At 40.8% G+C, this 19,112-nt stretch overlaps 1 protein-coding gene across 3 annotated transcripts in view; it reads left to right on the forward strand.

Moving 5' to 3' along the window:
• Positions 1-17,988, forward strand: part of DERL1 (derlin 1) — a 29,937-nt gene extending 11,949 nt beyond the window's left edge. Inside the window, exons 2-8 of one of the 3 annotated variants that reach the window (XM_011949289.1) lie at positions 140-251; positions 5,039-5,103; positions 6,811-6,837; positions 8,538-8,633; positions 9,822-9,874; positions 12,008-12,124; positions 15,736-17,988. In XM_011949289.1, the coding sequence (XP_011804679.1) occupies positions 140-251; positions 5,039-5,103; positions 6,811-6,837; positions 8,538-8,633; positions 9,822-9,874; positions 12,008-12,122 (468 nt within the window). In that variant the 3' untranslated portion in view covers positions 12,123-12,124; positions 15,736-17,988. The remainder of the gene's footprint in view (positions 1-139; positions 252-5,038; positions 5,104-6,810; positions 6,838-8,537; positions 8,634-9,821; positions 9,875-12,007; positions 12,125-15,735) is intronic. The other 2 variants (XM_011949287.1, XM_011949288.1) reach the window with 2 other exon arrangements.
• The last annotated feature ends 1,124 nt before the right edge of the window (positions 17,989-19,112 follow it).

The following is a 19,112-nucleotide window of genomic DNA, read 5'->3' on the forward strand; positions in this document are numbered from 1 at the left end:
TTGAATTGTGTTGGTAGTATCACTTTCATACCTCTCATTGAGGAGGATGCTTTGCAGGGGTTAATTTTGTTTAGTTAAAAGGGAAAAAAATAACCAGGCTTACAGAAACTAACAGCTGTGTTTATTTTGATCTGGACAGATTTGGAGGCCAATCACTGCCACCTTTTATTTCCCTGTGGGTCCAGGAACTGGATTTCTTTATTTGGTCAATTTGTATTTCTTATATCAGTATTCTACACGACTTGAAACAGGTATGTTACCCATAGTTGTTTTAAGTATTGTTTCTTTCTCATTTACTAATCCATGTGTTTTCTTTGGAGGAATTTGGAGGGCAGTTAGCATTACAAAAAGAAACTGCGTGTGGATAGTAAATGCTCAGTGACTGTGCCGGGACTGCACCAGGCACTTAGCTTATTGAATTTTTAATCCTCACAACATCCTGAGGTATAAGTAGCAGTGTTACCATTTTATAGATGCAAAAAGTAGCAGATCAGAGGCATGTCCATCTCCTTAGTGGCTAAGCTGTATGCCTCTCATTTATTTTGACAGTCTCACTCATTTCTTTTGCAGCAGTCCTTGTCCTTCAGTGCAGAATTGGGCTGGAGTATATATGTCTTCTAGATTGGGGTTGAAAAACACTAATTTATGTAATTAAAAGCCTAGATTTATTCTCCAATTGAAAAACTCAACTCTAAAGTACAGTGTGTAGCCAAGATTTAATGATATGTGATAGTTTATCAGGTATGAATACCAATGTAATATTTTATTTTATTTATTTATTTATTTTTTGAGGCAGTCTTGCTCTGTTGCCTAGGCTGGAGTGCAGTGGTGCCATCTCAGTTCACTGTAGCCTCTGCCTCTCGGGATCAAGCAATTCTCATGCCTCAGCCTCCTGAGTAGCTGAGATTATAGGCACCTGCCACCATACCTGGCTAATTTTTGTAATTTTGGTAGAGATGGGGTTTCACCCTGTTGGCCAGGCTGATCTCAAACTCCTGACCTCAAGTAATCTGCCTGCCTCGGCCTCCCAAAGTGCTGGGATTACAGGTGTGAAACAACGCGCCCAGCCAACCTACGTAATATTATGGATAAGTTCGAAAAATCTTACTGAATTGTCATTTATTTCCTATGATACCTTACATGCTTTTCTGAGTTGCTTACACTAAAGAAACAATGCATCAATACGCTCTGTTACAATATGGATATAATTTTGTTAAATTTAAATGATTTTGAAAAGGCTGACTGACTTCAAAGAGACTTTATAAACTTGCTCGCTGTTACCTCAGGGTAGAGAACTCTGAACCACCCTTAAATGTAAGTCAGTGTTCATATGGTTGAGAATTGTGAATCAGCCTCATCACTGCAGGGAAATAGTAGGATGGGTATTTGATGTCAAGTAACATTTCTCCTTAAATTGGCATTTGCTACCAGGTTCTTTTTCAAAATAAAGAAATTGTATTAATACAAAGTATAAGGTCATAGACTATTATATTACTATTGGGAGGAACCTAGTTTATTTCCTGAGTTTTACCAAAAGATGAATAGGAGATTCAAGGAAGTGAAGTAACTTGGCAGAAGTGAAACTGACAACCAGTCCTCTCACCACCATATCAGGGGTTTGATCTTTAAATTTACCAGAATATGTGATTTTTATTCTCCTTTGTTCCGATTGGAGCCATTATGATACTGAGTGCTTAGCAGTCTACCTTTCTGGTATAACTTAATTGAGGATTAATTTGTTAGAGTAATTTTTTGTTTGTTTGTTTTTTTTGACACAGGGTCTTATTCTGTCACCCAGGCTGGAGTATAGTGGCACGGTCATGGCTCCCTGCAGCCTTGAGTGCCTGGGTTCAAGTGATCCTCCCACCTTAGCCTCCCTAGTAGCTACAAGTATGGGTGTTAAGCTGCCACACCTGGCTGACTTTTGTATTTTTGTAGAGATGGGGTTTCACTGTGTTGCCCAGCCTGGTCTTGAACTCCTGGGCCCGAGAGATCTGCCCACCTTGGCCTCCCAAAGTGCTAGGATTACAGGTGTGAGCCACTGTGTCCAGCTGGAGTAATTTTTTTATATTGATAGTAAATGTTATCTCAGTAGTAAAATAGATTAAGTGTGGATGATCTATGATCAGTTATTTAAAATTTTATTCTGGAAAATTTTCAAACATGAAAAAGTGGAGGGAAAGTCAATGAACGTTTTTTCTTTTTGTTGAGACGAAATTCGCATAACATAAAATTCATCATTTTAACCATTTTAAGATGTACAATTCAGTGATCTTTAGTATATTCACAATGTTATGCAGCTGTCACCACAATCTAATTCCAGAACATTTTCATCACTTCCTAAAAAAGCCAAAGCAGTCACAGTTTACCCTCCTCTTCCCCTCCTTCCAGCCTCTGACAACCACTAAACTACTTCCTGTGTCTGTGGATTCACCTATTCAGGACATTTCATATGTCCTCTGGTGACTGACTTCTTTCACTTATCACAATGTTTTTAAGGCTCATCTCTGTTGTAGTGTGTGTCAGTATGAACCCTGCTTAACCATCTAATGGTTATCACCTCTAATAGTTACCTCATAGCCAATCTTGTTTTATTTATATCTATGACTGTCCTCCACCCCTGATTTTTTGAAGCAATTTTGCCAGACATTTCATTGGTAAATATTTCAGAATTTAACTATAAACTATAAGGACTTAAAAAATAATTCTAATGCTATTTTTAAACCTAAATTGCAATAATTCCATGGCCACTCTTTTTTTTTGGGTTTTTTTTTTTTTTTTTTTTTTTTTGAGATACAATTTTACTCTGTCACCCAGGCTGGAGTGCAGTGGCATGATCTCAGCTGACTGCAACCTCTGCCTCCTGGGTTCAAGTGATTCTCGTGCCTCAGGCTCCTGAGTAGCTGGGACTCCAGGTACGTGCCACCACGCCCAGCTAATTTTTGTATTTTTAGTAGACAGGGTTTCACCATGTTGGCCAGGCTGGTCTCAAACTCCTGACCTCAAGTGATTCGCCCACCTCAGCCTCCCAGAGTGCTGGAATTATAGGTGTGAGTCACTGTACCTGACCAAAACCACTGATCTTATTGACTCTTTAGATTTGTCTGTTCTGGGCATTTCTTAAAATCATACAGTATTTTGTTGCCTTTTGTGACTTATGTCTTTTACACAGCATAATGTTTTCAAGATTCTTCCATATAGCATGTGTCAGTACTTCATTTCATTATATCGCCAATTAAGATTCCATCGTATGGATATACCTCATTTGGTTTATTCAGGCATCAGTTGATAGACATTTGACTTGGTTTCATTTTTTGGTCATTGTGAATAATAGCTGCTATGAACGTGTAGAGGGGAACTTTTGAGATCATTCTATTTAACGCTCTTACTTCATAGATAAGAAAACAGTGATCTGGAGTGGTGGTGACATGTCCCAAAAGTCACAAAGCTCTTTGAGTTAATGCAGTTAGGACTGGAACCCAGGTTCACTGATCTCCAGTTTTCTCTCAGCCACACAGCTTTAAGTTAACATCTTGACAAAATGTTTGCCACCTGCATATTTTCCCGCCTCACTAAATTGTTAGGTATATAGCAGAGTTGACTTATTTATGAGGTTTCTGATTTGAACTGGAAGACTGTAATTTGAAACCAGTTAATTTGTAAATTCTGAGTTGCAAGCGTGTCAGATAATATAGTACTGTAATTTATATGATTACAATATTTTAAGTACTCAGTCTAAAGACTCCTTAGGAATCAGACAGCCAAAGCCACATCAAAAGAAGCACAGCTATTATTAAAATTCAGAAATTGTGTTAGAATTTCAGCTCTGATTCATCATTGTGATCCTCTAGCATTAGGCCTGCTTAACACTGTGGCTGAAGTGTGCTTTGAGGTATCAAGGGAGAAGTAAAGGAGAGTAGATGCCACTTTTGCTGGAAACCTATTTTGTTTTAGATATATCTTTCTGCCTTACTGACACTTGTTGGGTTTCTTTTTTTAAATTGTCTAGCTATATCATGTAGCTGTGAGGGGGTGTGGAGTGGGGAGGGAAAGGAACTTTCAAGCTAGAGTGATCTTACAGTCATTTCTGTTTTTTTTTTTTTTTTTTTGCTTCTCTTAAAGCCTTCTGACTGAAGGCATTAGGAATCATGCTTATAAGAGAGGCCGTTGTTGATTATTCTGCCCAGTAAGGCATATGGCGCAGTGACAGCAGCACTGTGCTAGTAATTTGATGTCACTCTGCTTCTAACAAGCTCTGTGGCTTTGGTCATGTGACTTTAACTCCGCATCTGTAAGAAGCAGGTCATAGGTCTTTCCATTCTCCCTTCCAGATGCAGTATGAGGACTGAGTCAGAGGCTATGGAAAGGTTTGGGGATGCTTTATTCCCTCTTTCCCCTACATTGTATTCCCCTGGTAGAATGTAAGTCTCTGGAAGACAGAGACTTTCTTTTTCAGTATCTAAGGCCAGTGTGGTACAGGTGGTTGTGTGTGTGTGTTTGTGTTTCTAATAATAATGGTAAGTACCTCCCAGCATAGCCATGCTGGAGGATACACAACAGGAGACAAAACAGCCATGGTTCCTCCTCCGACAGAGCTTACAGTCTAGTGGAGGAGGACAGGGATCAAGCATATCATCCTGAATGCGGCCTTCAGGTCATGGTGAGAGCCAAGAAGGAAAGGCTGACAGGCTGGGAAGGAGCTTGGGGGGCCTCACTGGTCTTTGGGATGCAGGGCGCAGTAGCTGTGGAATTGACTGTACTTTCTCTGCGTCTGTTTTAGCCTGTGGTAGTCAGAGCATGTCACTTACTGGAATTTAGTTAGGAGAGCATAGATTAACCTTACTCAGATAACTTTGATTCAGGGCTTTATTGGGGACATTGTTTAGATATTTTAAAAAATTCACTTTTCTAGAGATGAGTGGTTTTTAAAATGTTCTCATTTTGGCTTTTTCTATAACTTTTTGAAGTGTTTCTCTATGTAGATGTTACTTTGTTCTGAAATTCTGAACCATGACATTTGGCTTGTTTTTGTTTCCAGGAGCTTTTGATGGGAGGCCAGCAGACTATTTATTCATGCTCCTCTTTAACTGGATTTGCATCGTGGTATCCTTCAGTCTTGTGATTTTGAGCCAGAAATAAAACCAGTTTTTTCCAGGTTTGGGGAAATAGACCGTATTATATAAACATTTCAAATTACAATATTTGCATCTTGGTTGACTACAGTTAATAAGAATAATTAAAGTTTTTTTTAAAAAAAGCTGTAGTAAATCATATAGCCCTTGAGTTATGCGTTGTCTTACCATTTGTGGGACTTTTTTTCCCACCTTTGGTTGAGTAGTTTTATGACTGTTCCCTCTTCTTGTTCCCAGTTCTTTGTGTTCTCATGTGTGACAGCTTGTTGACTGAGGCACAAAGAGAGTCCGTGCCATGAAACAGCTTTTGAAATCTGTGGTCCTTATCAGAAAATTAATTTACAACCAGCATCCTTTTTTTTTTCCACCATACTAGCAAGACATTTATTTAAAAACATTTAAAAACTGTTTTTCAAAAAAATTCTAGTTAAGACTTGAGATAATTCAATGTTCAAGCTAATAATTCTATACAAGTTTAAGAGTCTAAATTTATTTTTAAGTAAAAAAATGCAGAGAAAAGGAGTGAACGATACAGAATTATCTTGATATGCGCTGCTGTATTATTACCACGCTAAAGAACTCTTTTGTTTCAATAAAACTATCAATATTTACTGAGAATGAGAGCTCTGAATCAAAGGCAAGAGAAAGAGACCTGTAAATAGTGCTGTTCGTACTAGTTGCCCCCAGTTGTTCCCAGGCCTCACTTCCAAGCTGCCTTAAGTAATTTTTACTTTCTGAATATAAAGCCAACTGTGGAGGGGTCAGACAGCTGAGGACTGAACTTCTTAAAAATTGGCTTCACAACCAGCATCCTTTTCTGACTTCATTGTTGTCCTTCTCTGGGGTCCTACATAGTAATTCAGTCCCTCTATAAAGTACCCAGCTCTGGGAAGGGACACCGTACGTTTCTCTGCTTTGTATCAATAGCAGTTGTCAGCCGCCCTCCAACTGCAGGACTCTTACAGATGGTGAGAGCAGCAGCAGCTCTTGATGTCTCAGGTCCTGTGCAAAATTGGTGAGCTCAAAATTGCCTTTGGGCTCAGCTTCCATTTAAACTTGGCCACGGGCCAGAAAATGTGGTACTGTGGATGCCCTTTCCCCTCCTTTAAGGGAAGGAAAAAAATATTTTGGACTTTAACCATGCTATAGAGCCCTGAGAATGTAAGTAGAATGATTATTCCCTTCAAAGGCTACAGGCATCTTTATCCTTTATTTGAAGGAGAGACGTTAAAATGCAATAGCAGAGAAAAAGGATGCCGGGTGACCAGACTAAGTCATAGGCTGAAGCTGTTGATTTCTACTGTGTTCTTGTCATGGTATTGTCGAATGAAATATGCATAATGAAGATTAGATACCTTTGTGTTGTGGACCGTTTTAAGCAATCTGAACTATAGAAAAGTATTTTCCTTCAGAACACTGGAATTAACTTAAAATTTTTTTTAATAAAAAAAATGTATATAAATTAGAGATGGGGTCTTGCTGTGTTGCCCAGGCTGGTTTGGAACTCCTGGCCTCAAGCAATCCTCCCATTTTGGCCTTCCAAAGTACAGAGATTACAGGCATGAGCCAAATTACACCTGGCCAAGTGAACTTTTAAGTAGGGGGAAAATAAACATACCAGTCTTGACTAGGTACAGAATGCTGCTTTTATATCTGATCTTTAACTTTACAAACCAAGATTACTGGGTTAACAATGGATATGCAGGTAAGTGTCCCTTTAAACTATCTATTTGCCCTTTTATATGTTTCAAATCATCACTCGCCATCAGAGAAATGCAAATCAAAACCACAATGAGATACCATCTGACACCAGTTAGAATGGCAATCATTCAAAAAATCAGGAAACAACAGGTGCTGGAGAGGATGTGGAGAAATAAGAACACTTTTACACTGTTGGTGGGACTGTAAACTAGTTCAACCATTGTGGATGACAGTGTGGCGATTCCTCAAGGATCTAGAACTAGAAACACCATTTGACCCAGCCACCCCACTACTGGGGATATACCCAAAGGATTATAAGTCATGCTGCTGTAAAGACACATGCACACGTATGTTTATTGCGTCACTATTCACAATAGCAAAGACTTGGAATCAACCCAGTTGTCCATCAGTGACAGACTGGATTAAGAAAATGTGGCCCATATACACCATGGAATACTATGCAGCCATAAAAAAGGATGAGTTCCTGTACTTTGTAGGGACATGGATGCAGCTGGAAACCATCATTCTCAGCAAACTATCACAAGAACAGAAAACCAAACACTGCATGTTCTCACTCATAGGTGGGAATTGAACAATGAGATCAGTTGGACACAGGAATGGGAACATCACACACCAGGTCCTATTGTGGGGAGGGATGGGGGAGGGAGAGCATTAGGAAATATACCTAATGTAAATGACGAGTTAATGGGTACAGCACACCAACATGGCACATGTATACATATGTAACAAACCTGCATGTTGTGCACATGTACCCTAGAACTTAAAGTATAATTAAAAAAAAAAAATATATATATATATATATATACTGTTAGTGGCCTTTGTCAGAAGTTGAAATTGCATTAACTATGGGGTTAATTATGTGTGTTTTGAAATTATAGAATTACAACTGTTTTATTTATTTGTTTATTTTTGAGACAGAGTCTTGCTCTGTTGCCCAGGCTGGAGTGCAGTGGCTCGACCTCGGCTCACTGTAGCCTCTGCCTCCCGGATTCAAGCGATTCTCCTGCCTCAGCTTCCCAAGTAGCTGGGATTACAGATGCATGCCACCACGCCCAGCTAATTTTTGTATTTTTAGTAGAGATGGGATTTCACCATGTTGGTCAGGCTGGTCTTGAACTCCTGACCTCATGATCTGCCTGCCTTGACCTCCCAGAGTGCTAGGATTACAGGCGTGAGCCACTGTGCCTGGCCTACAGCTGTTTTATTTTGAAGATCTTAAGTCAGCTAAATCTTTGAAGCTCTTACATGAGTTATCTAAATCATTGCTTTCCTTGCTCATTTCTGGCCTCTTTTTGGTGTTTGAACATTGACAGTAATGGTTGTATAGTATTTTCTAGGCATGTGACGGTAATGGTTGTCTAGTATTTTCTAGGCATGTATATGGATGTTTTTTAAAAATTGAGATTATATGGTAATGCTTTGTTGCTTTTTGTAAATAACAGAGCTTGACTCTTACATTTCAGAATCCATCTAAAATGATGTAGTTTTGTTGTATTTTATTATAGGATTTTGTAGTATTCATTGTATGATAAATAATAGGATCAGTTTATAATTCTGATCGGATGAGTTTCCCTTTCCCCAGGTGAGGATTGTTGTGAAGAGGAGGGGTAAAAAGCACAGTAGATGTACACAGTTTTTACGTGCCTCTGGAGCTTGGTTTTTACATGTCGACTTCTTTTGCAGTTGCTGATGATTCCTCTGATCATGTCAGTACTTTATGTCTGGGCCCAGCTGAACAGAGACATGATTGTATCATTTTGGTTTGGAACACGATTTAAGGTACTTTACCTTGGTTGGAAAAGTGTCCTTTTCATTTGTCTTTGCAGAAATCCCTCTTCCGTCCAGAGATGTACTTTCTGACTCATCCAGAAGAGGTCACTGCAGAGCAGTGTACCACAGGCAGGCCCCTTTCTGCCCTCCTCAATCCCAGCTCTATTTAATTAGCCAACCTGGAGTCTGTTGCTGGCTTTTGTTTCTTCACTCCCTCTCTACCTCAGGCCCCTCAGGGATATGTCCCTGAGTGATCTTATGTGTCTGTGTTAGAGAGAAGGAGAAATAACTCATGTGAAACCCTGCCTTTACAAATCAGTTCTTATCACTCCCTCATTGCCTGTTTTTTGCTTTATACTGTAGCTGAAACAGACTGTTTTTGCCCCCAAACACTTCTCTTTGTACATTCTTTCACAATTTTCCACCTGTAACATCTTGATTCTCTTTTTCGTATAAATCCTACCCATTCTTAATTTGAATTGGAACTGAACATATTTCCTGAGTCTGCTGCCTAGAATTCGTCTTACCTTTGGGCTTTTTCAATACTTTATGTGTCTCTTTAGTATATTTACCACATATAGCTGTAAAGTTATTTAAGTATAACCCTCTCTTTCCTAGTTTGTGAAGTTTCTTGCAACTCCTTTAGCTCTTGGTATGATGTCTTGGATTTGGTAAGAGGCTCAAATGTTCATCTGAAGAGCTTTCTTATTTGGGAGAGTATTAGTTTAAGATATCAATGTGTGATGAGATAAAAATTCAGAGTAATTTTGCAAGATATGTAAAAGAAGAACCTAAAAAGATGGGGTATGTTTATTTTATTTGTAACAGTTTGTTGGCTGGAATCTTAGTGTGATTCTCTCATGGGCCTTGCTTTTAGTAGCATCTGTAGGACACTCATCTGCTTTTTGAAGCTGTTTGTTAATAGCAATTCAGCAGGGCCTGTATTGCAGCAGACCTGTGGGCAAAGTACTGTGTCCTTCCAGTTACAAACACACAAGTAAGTCTAGTTTTAGATAGGAAGGTTTAAGTATAGTGGGAATAATGCTAGATTGATCTGAGAAGTTTTGCAGTGACCTTCCAGAGGATTTATATAAAGCGCTTGTCAGTGTATCCTTACCCATTTTAGCCCCTGTAGTAGCTGTGTCCTCGTCAGGTGGGTGTGGCTACTCACATTTGCATATATTCATTCCATCCTAGGCCTGCTATTTACCCTGGGTTATCCTTGGATTCAACTATATCATCGGAGGCTCGTAAGTGATATTAGATTTATTTAATTGGAGACTAATCCTTGGGAGATTTCCATTAGTTTTTATCTTTCTCTAACCTTTATACAACTTTAAAGAATCTCAACATTGATGCATTAGAACTTTGTACTTACGGGATAATTTCACTTCAGTGGAATTGATTAGATTGCGGGGCTTTAAGCACATTTAACATTGAATAGTTGTGATTTTGTTAACTTACTGTTACACACAGTATGTCCCTGTGTGTGTATAGGAATAAATATGTATTTCTGGATTCACTATTCAGATTGAGCAGAGACCTAATTTTTGTCTGAGTTGACTCCTCTAAGAGCTATGTATAAAATTACTATGTCTTATATTCTTAAGGCATTTCCAGAATGCCTTGGAGACTGCTGATCAGTCATAGAAATCCAGATTCTTAGATAGGATATAATTTTGCAAGTGGTTTGATAATACAGAACTTTTTTTTTTTTTTGAGATGCAGTTTCACTTTTGTCGCCCAGGCTGGAGTGCAATGGTGCGATCTTGGCTCATTGTAAACTTTGTTTCATGGTTCAAGCGATTCTCGTGCCTCAGCCTCCTGAGTGGCTGGGATTGCAGGCACCCGCCTCCATGCCCGGCTATTTTTTTTTTTTTTTTTTTGACATTTTTAGTAGAGACAGGGTTTCACTGTGTTTGCCAGACTGTTCTCAAACTCCTAACCTCAAATGATCTGCCTGCCTTGGCCTCCCAAAGTGCTGGAATTACAGGCGTGAGCCACCGTGCCTAGCTGATAATACAGAACTTTTGGCCAACCAGGGTCAAATATCTAGTCTATTGGTCAGGAATTAGAACTAGACATAGGAATACCTTTAACTTATCCAGTCAGAATTTTAAAGGCAGGATACCAAGATGCAGCTTCTCTAAGAACTCCCATTTCTTCATATTTTCTGTTTATTTATTTACTTATTATTATTTTTTGAGATGGGGTCTCGCTCTGTCACTGAGGTTGAAGTTCAGTGGCACGATCTTGGCTCACTGCAACCTCTGCTTCCCAGGTTCAAGCAATTCTCATACCTCAGCCTCCCGAGTAGCTGGGATTACAGGTGTGCACCACCACACCCAGCTAATTTTTGTATTTTTTGTAGAGATGAGGTTTCGCCATATTGCCCAGGCTGGTCTCAAATTCCTGACCTCAAATGATCCTCCCGCCTTGGCCTCCCGAAGTGCTGGGATTGCAGGCATGAGCCACTGCACCCCGCCAGAACTCCCATTTCTTATACTACAAACTACTTTTTAATATTTCAATCGATTTTTATAGTGCTGGTTCTTCATGTATCTGACTTATTTGCTCTGTCTGATCCTGACTTCTTCTGCATATTGTTGGGGAGAAGTGAATGAATGGAGCAGACTATTTAGAGCAAAGCATGTTCTGAACTTGGTAAAGCTGCTCTTCCACCCAGGAAGGCGAAGTCTAAAGTAGTTGCAGGTGTTGATTTGTCCCTGATAGGAATCATGTTGCAGGGGAAGACAAACAGGATACGTAATAGTAACAGCAGATCTATACACTCTTGAGGTGACCTGTGTGTAAGCCATGGGAAAACTGAAAAAGGTCAGTGTTGATTTCAGGGTGCAAGTCAGCTTTCTTAAGTGATCTCTGTGGTGTCTCACACTCAAGGGTACAAGAGGCAAGAGAGAAGTGCTTAATAGTTCCAGGAAAGGGGGAACAGGCATTTATTGTTCCTCTTTTCCTTACTCCCACGCTTCTCTCTTGGTAGCCTTCATGTTTGCCCACATTTTATCAATACAGTATTCATGACTGAAAGCATTCAGAAGCGTGCTTTACAACTTCCCCAACTCTTGAGGCAGGAAGTAGCAAAAACAATATTTTGAGGATGGGCTGGTGCTTGAAAGAGATGTCGGAGGGGCTGCTGGCCTTGAAGAGTGGCGGGTCTCATTGGTTCAGCAGGACTGATTTCCCGTCTCCCTCAGAATGCATTTGCCACTCGGACTACAAAAGAGCTCATTGTCAGCTCTCACAGACTCCCAGGGACTAAATGGTCTGCCTTGAAGTCTCTCTTCTTTATGCTATTAGTTAAAACTTGGTTCGTTTCACTGTATTGCTTGAATGTCTTTAAACTCATTTGGCTCTCTTTGCAGGGTAATCAATGAGCTTATTGGAAATCTGGTTGGACATCTTTATTTTTTCCTAATGTTCAGATACCCAATGGACTTGGGAGGAAGAAATTTTCTATCCACACCTCAGTTTTTGTAAGTGTTTTTGTCCTGTCTCATCTAACATTTTAGTGCCTGTGTTCTTAATGCATCCTAATAAGAGCTCCATGAGGAGTATGATTTACCCCCATGCCCCATCTGATGGAGTAACCTAAGGCAACAAATGACTTACCCTCGTCACATAGTCACAGGAAGTCAGGGATTAAAGCCTCAGCTCCGTTGCCTTCTTGTTACTCTTTTAGCCGGGGACCACTGACAGCTAGGTTCCAGCATTGCAGGAGGCCTCTCAGCCCACCGAGCCTGCTGAGGGACCCGATGCAGCTCCAGAGTGCAAAGCAGTGGGCTGGGGAATGGGCAGAGTCACAGGATAGTGGGGTGTCTTTTCTTGGCCCATCAGTTTTTTACCCATGATTTTGCCCAAGGAAGGGTAAGTTAGCTTGTTAGTCAGCAATTTTAAGCATTTTTATATTAAATGCTATGGAGTAGCCATTTTATAGGACTGTTCAGAGTTAAAATGAGAGACTTGAGGTTTGTATGATCCCAACCCCTTGGGAGTTTGTGCTCTTTGTCTGCTTTTAGGGTTTATTGAAGTAGGATGCTAAGGGCAACAGCTTTGATTTTTGAGACAAACTTGGGTTTGAATCTCAGTCCCCTCAGATAGCAGTTTTTATACTGGGAAAGTTACTTAATCAAGCCTCCAAGTTTCAGTCTGCAAGTCTGTAAATTGTGGGGGAAACCACTGTCTCACAAGACTGCATGAAGTAAGATACACCGTTGGGAAGCACACAGTGGGTTCTCCATAAGTAAAGCTAGCTGCCATATTCCTAAAGGTGGGGGTAGGAGAGCAGGATTTTGATGAGCTGAGAGGAGATGCGCACACACACAGAAGCATGTACTAGTCGTGTGACCATTCTGTCAGTGAGGCAAAAAGGCTGTCGAAGAAGGGACCAGTTAAATCACCATCTGGGTGTCACAGCCTGCCTGACAATCACGCCTAATCTCATATCAGGGATATGCAGTAATATCTTGCATTTAAAAGCTTTAAAAAAACAAACAAACCAAACCCTTTCACATCTTGCTAAAATGTTTTGCAGTTCTGTCATTCTTCTAAGGGATCAGTGAGGGCAGTAAAACTTGAGCAGGCCTCCTCTTTCTCCCCCTCCTTTTATAGGGTAGGGGTATGTTTTTCAAAGACTTTTCCAATTGTGAACTGTAATTTACAGAGCTATACCATATTGGTGGTTGTGGTGTGTGTGTTTTTCTTTAAGAGAATAAAAGGAAACTTGTTTCTCTTCTGAGCCTTGAATTGCCTTCAGGCTAAAAAAACAAATGACCAATCTGGTTTCTAATTATCAAAGGACATAATAACAGCAGGTTTGGCTTTCTGATCTAGGTTTATCAAGTAGGATGGCAGATGCATCAATTAAAAAAAGCTTGGTGCTTTTGGGGGGCAGCCAACAGTTACTTTACTTTAAATGGCCATATTCTAACTTAACGGCTTGTAGCTACTTCTCAGTTGTGGGCAACACAGGATACAAGATTCTAGTGGTAAAATCAGCAGAGCCCTGGAGCCTGCCTTCCACTTGAACTTTCTCTGTTGGTGGAAGTCCTTCTGCTAAATTTTGCATAAAGATCAGATGACAAAATATAGCTCCTTGCAAAAGCAGTAACTGCTTTGAAATTACCATAAATTTTTGTTGATTATGTATAATTGGGTATCTTTTTATACTAATTATTTGCATTTAATTTCACTATCTACTTAAGCAGTGGAGATGGCTTCCATATTGTCTTAGAGTGAGTAGCAAAGCAAGACAGCCCTAGCATTGCCTTCTGTAAGTGTTCTATTTTATTATGTACTTTGGAGGAATATTATTGTACCAGAAGGCTTGGATGTTGAGAAACCAGCACTTGGAAAATACATTTTGATTTAATGGTAAAGCTGTATTTGTTTAAAATGGAGGAGGTGAGTATAAGAAGGTATAACTATTTTTCTAAATGGAATGCTGATACATTTGTATCACCATTTTCCATTCCATTTAGAGTACTTGTATCTTCTCTGTACACATTAAATTTTGTGTTTAAAAGGGGTTGTTGGCCGGGCGCGGTTGCTCACGCCAGTAATCCCGGCATTTTGGGACGCCAATGGGCGGATCACGAGATCAGGAGATCGAGACCATCCTGGCCAACATGGTGAAACGCTGGTTCTACTAAAAATACAAAACTTAGCTGGGCATGGTGGTGGGCGCCCGTAATCCCAGCTACTCGGGAGGCTGAGGCAGGAGAATCGCTTGAACCCGGGACGTGGAGGTTGCAGTGAGCTGAGACCGTGCTACTGACTCCAGCCTGGCAACAGAGTGAGACTCCGTCTCAAAATAAATAAATAAATAAATAAAAATAAAAAAGCGGGTTGTTGTCTGTTTTGGGAAGAGGCATGAAGGTATCGAGTATTATGTAAACAGACTCCAGTCATGGACTGCTGTCCCTTCCCAGGCAGGAGGCATGTAGTATAACAAGTAGTGCAGGGTGCAGGCTCTGGAGCCAGGCTCACTGGGTTGGAATCCTGTCACTTTTGAAGCGCTTCACTCAGTGTTGGCTCAATTTTCTTGTTTATAAAACAGGAGTAATAGTAATGCCTACCTCATGGGGTTGTTGTGAAGATCAAATGAATTTATAAGCAGGCAGCACCTGGTGTAAGGTAATGCTCGCTGAGTAAGTTCACAGAGTAGCTGCTCTTGTATAAGGTCAAGTATAAAGCCTGTCCTCTTCAGGGTTTCTGCTGTGGACAAGTCACTTGTCATGACTTACTCTTGCTGCCAAGAAGGGTTTAAGCAGAGGTGTCAGATCATCCTCTCTGCCTTCAAGCAAAATTTTAAACATTAGGATCTGCTAAGTGGAATAGGTTTAAACACATTCTCAGTTCACTAATAAAAGAATCAAGGATGGGAAATAGTTGGAAAATACTATTGAGAGTGTAGGCTTGGGTTTAAATTCTCTTAGCTGTTCTGTGAACTCTTAGTTTATTAATTTTAAGGTGGGAAATCATGTAACCTTCTGGGGCCCCAGCTCTCCCACCATCCGTGAGAAGGGAAGAATGTACCTGGAAGGCAGATTCTGAATAAATTTTAAAACATGCCCATACTTCCAACATAGAAAGCCTTCTTCCCCCATCTCCTTTGATGGGCTCAGCTGAGAGCCTTTTAGAAATGTTGTGCAAGGCTCAAACACGCAGGCTGTGGATTTGGCCTTTGAAAGTGAATGTATTTTGTATCCTTTGATCCAGTTTGAGCCATATTTGGATATACCAAGATGCTATCAGTCATTCTTTGGTTGCTGGGCTTGTGGGTGTAATATTTTTGTTTCCATACTGTTCTGCATGGATTACTTTTATAAGCGGAGAAAAAAACATTCAGAGTGTGAATTTAGCTGAAATCTGAATACATTTAAGAAACATGAAAAACGAATGCCTTCTGTGGTCAGGTCATGGAGCTGAGTACTGAAAACACAAAGTTAAGTAAGACATTGTCCCTCATTGCCTTCAACATGACAAGTGCCATGGGAACAGCAGGAGAGGAGGGTGTTCTCGGAGGTCAGATAACCATGTGAAAGTGACTTTGTTCTCTTCTCTCCCTTTGTGTCCCGTCTTTCTGCACCAGGTACCGCTGGCTGCCCAGTAGGAGAGGAGGAGTATCAGGATTTGGTGTGCCCCCTGCTAGCCTGAGGCGAGCTGCTGATCAGAATGGCGGAGGCGGGAGACACAACTGGGGCCAGGGCTTTCGACTTGGAGACCAGTGAAGGGGCGGCCTTGGGCAGCCGCTCCTCTCAAGCCACATTTTCTCCCAGTGCTGGGTGCGCTTAACAACTGCGTTCTAGCTAACACTGTTGGACCTGACCCACACTGAATGTAGTCTTTCAGTACAAGACAAAGTTTTTTAAATCCTAAAGACAAATACAAGTGTTCCACAAGTTCCCCGATTCTCATTCAAGTCCTTACTGCTGTGAAGAACAAATACCAACTGTGCAAATTGCAAAACTGACTACATTTTTTGGTGTCTTCTCTTCTCCCCTTTCCGTCTGAATAATGGGTTTTAGCGGGTCCTAGTCTGCTGGCATTGAGCTGGGGAGCTGGGGCTGGGTCACCAAACGCTTCTCAAAAGGACCCTTATCTCTTTCTTGCACACATGCCTCCCTCCCACTTTTCCCAGCCCCCACATTTGCAACTAGAAGAGGTTGCCCATAAAATTGTTCTGCCCTTGACAGGCTCTCTTATTTATTGACTTTTGCCAAGGCTTGATCACAACAATCGTATTCACGCAATCTTCCCCTTTTGGTGGCAGAACTGTAGCAATAGGGGGAGAAGACTGAAGCAGCGGATGAAGCGCTTTCTCAGCTCTTGGAATTGCTTCGACCTGACATCCGTTGTAACCATTTGCCACCTCTTCAGATGTTTTTATGAAAAAGTACCACTGAGTCAGTGAGGGCCACAGATGATATTAATGAGATATGAGGGTTGTTGCTGGGTGTTTTTTTCCTGAGTTAAGCGATCAAGACTGTAGTGGAATTGCGTCTAACGCAGGGGTTAGGTTTCAACCATGGGGGATGCAACCCCCTTGCGTTTCATATGTAGGGCATACTGGCTTTGTGTACCCCGAGTAGTTGGGTTGCTTTGTGTTAGGAGGATCCAGATCATGTCGGCTACAGGGAGATGCTCTCTTTGAGAGGCTCCTGGGCATTGATTCCATTTCATTCTCATTCTGGATATGTGTTCATTGAGTAAAGGAGGAGACCCTCATACGCTCTTTAAATGTCATTTTTTTGCCTATCCCCCATTTTTGGGTCATGTTTCAGTTAATTGTGAGGAAGGTGCAGCTCCTCTCTGCACGGAGATAATTTTTTAAAGTTAATATAAGCACATCTAAGGGAATAACATGATTTAAGGTTGAAATGGCTTTAGAATCATTTGGGTTTGGGGGTCTGTTATTTTGAGTCATGAATGTACAAGCTCTGTGAATCAGACCAGCTTAACTACCCACAACTTTTTTTTCGTAGGTGGGCTTTTCCTATCAGAGCTTGGCTCATAACCAAATAAAGTTTTTTGAAGGCCGTGGCTTTTCACACAGTTATTTTATTTTATGACGTTATCTGAAAGCAGACTGTTAGGAGCAGTATTGAGTGGCCGTCATACTTTGAGGCAACTAAAAAGGCTTCAAACGTTTTGATCAGTTTTTTTTCAGGAAACATTGTGCTCTAACAGTATGCCTGTTCTTTCCCCTGCTCTTAAACAGTGTGATGTGTGTTATCCTAGGAAATGAGAGTTGGCAAACAGCTTCTCATTTTGAATAGAGTTTGTGTGTACCTCTCCATATTTAATTTATATGATAAAATAGGTGGGGAGGGTTTGAACCTTAACTGTCATATGTTTTGTTGTTGATCTGTGGCCACAATAAAGTTTACTTGTAAAATTTTAGAGGCCATTATTCCAATTATGTTGCATGTACACTCATTGTACAGGCGTGGAGACTCATTGTATGTATAAGAATATTCTGACGGTGGGTGACCCGGAGTCTCCGGTGTACCATCTTACCAGTCAGCTGCCTGCCAGCAGTCAGTTTTTTCCTAAAGGTTTACAAGTATTTAGAACTCTTCAGTTCAGGGCAAAATGTTCATGAAGTTATTCCTCTTCAACATGGTCAGGAAGCTGATGACGTTATTGATTTTGTCTGGATTATCTTTCTGGAATAATTTTACTGAAACAAGCTATTTGAGTTTTGACTTGGCAAGGCAAAACATGACAGTGGATTCTCTTTACAAATGGAAAAAAAAATCCTTATTTTGTATAAAGGACTTCCTTTTTTGTAAACTAATTCTTTTTATTGGTAAAAATTGTAAATTAAAATGTGCAACTTGAAGGTTGTCTGTGTTAAGTTTCCATGTCTGTGCTCTGCTGTCTGTTAGATACCACATAATTTGTGTAACCAGTCATCTCTTGAAGAGCATTTAGGAAGTGTCCAGTATTTTTTGCTGGATTAATTTCTGGATGCAGAATTCCTGGGTTTTCATTTTAATGAAGGAGGATGCTTCCTAACTTTGAGTGAGGAGTCATATCTGCTTGTAGCATGCTTTATGGCATTTTTATAGCTTCTACTTATGGACCTGAGCCCTGGAGCTTTATAAAATTAGATTAATCCCATTTCCTCATAAGGCACACACAGACTAGACAGCAGGTGCCATGACATTCCTGACCCTTTTTTTTTTTTTTTTCTCTCGAAGGTGAACTCCCAGTCTGTATCTTGGGCCTTCGGCAGGCCAACTTCACTCGTCACAAGGTGAGGTGACAGGAATCAGGCTGTATGTATGTCCCTCTTCTATTACTGGGCAAATACTGAAGCAATAGAAAAAGATCCTGCTTATTTAGAAGGACACATTGCCAGTGTCACTGTGTTCTAAGCTACCTTTTGAATGACACTGATCTAATAATAGGCAGTGTTGCAGTTGCCAACATCTTCGTTTATTGCCAACTCTGTTTCTGAGGTCCCTGCCCCTCTTACACTTTCAGCAGTAACTTAACACTCCGAATAACTAACCTTTGGAAGAAGTTACCCCTTTCTGGACTTTATACTGTTTGTGTCTTAGAAGGCTGGGCTGAGCAAATGGGTCTATTGGCAGTTCACTTATTCGCCTTCATGAGTGACTGGTGATCAAAATTGGCCAGGAATACCACGTCCTGTGTTTACTTCTTTCTTCAGTCCTTCCTACCCTTCCCTCCCTCCCTACTTTCTCTCCCTGTCCCTCCCTCCCTGCCTCTCTCCCTCTCTCTCTCTCTCTCTCTCTCTCATTTCTTTTTTGAGATGGGATCTCACTCTGTCACCCAGCTTGGAGTGCAGGGCATGATCTCAGCTCGCTGCAACCTCCGCCTCCTAGGTTCAAATGATCCTCCCACCTCAGCCTGCTGAGTAGCTGGGACCACAGCTGTGTGCCACCACACTCGGCTAATTTTTTGTATTTTTGGTCGAGATGGAGTTTCACCATGTTG

The sequence above is a fragment of the Colobus angolensis genome, unplaced genomic scaffold (genome assembly GCF_000951035.1).
Source record: "Colobus angolensis palliatus isolate OR3802 unplaced genomic scaffold, Cang.pa_1.0 Scaffold295, whole genome shotgun sequence".
In the NCBI taxonomy this organism is placed as follows: Eukaryota; Metazoa; Chordata; class Mammalia; order Primates; family Cercopithecidae; genus Colobus; species Colobus angolensis.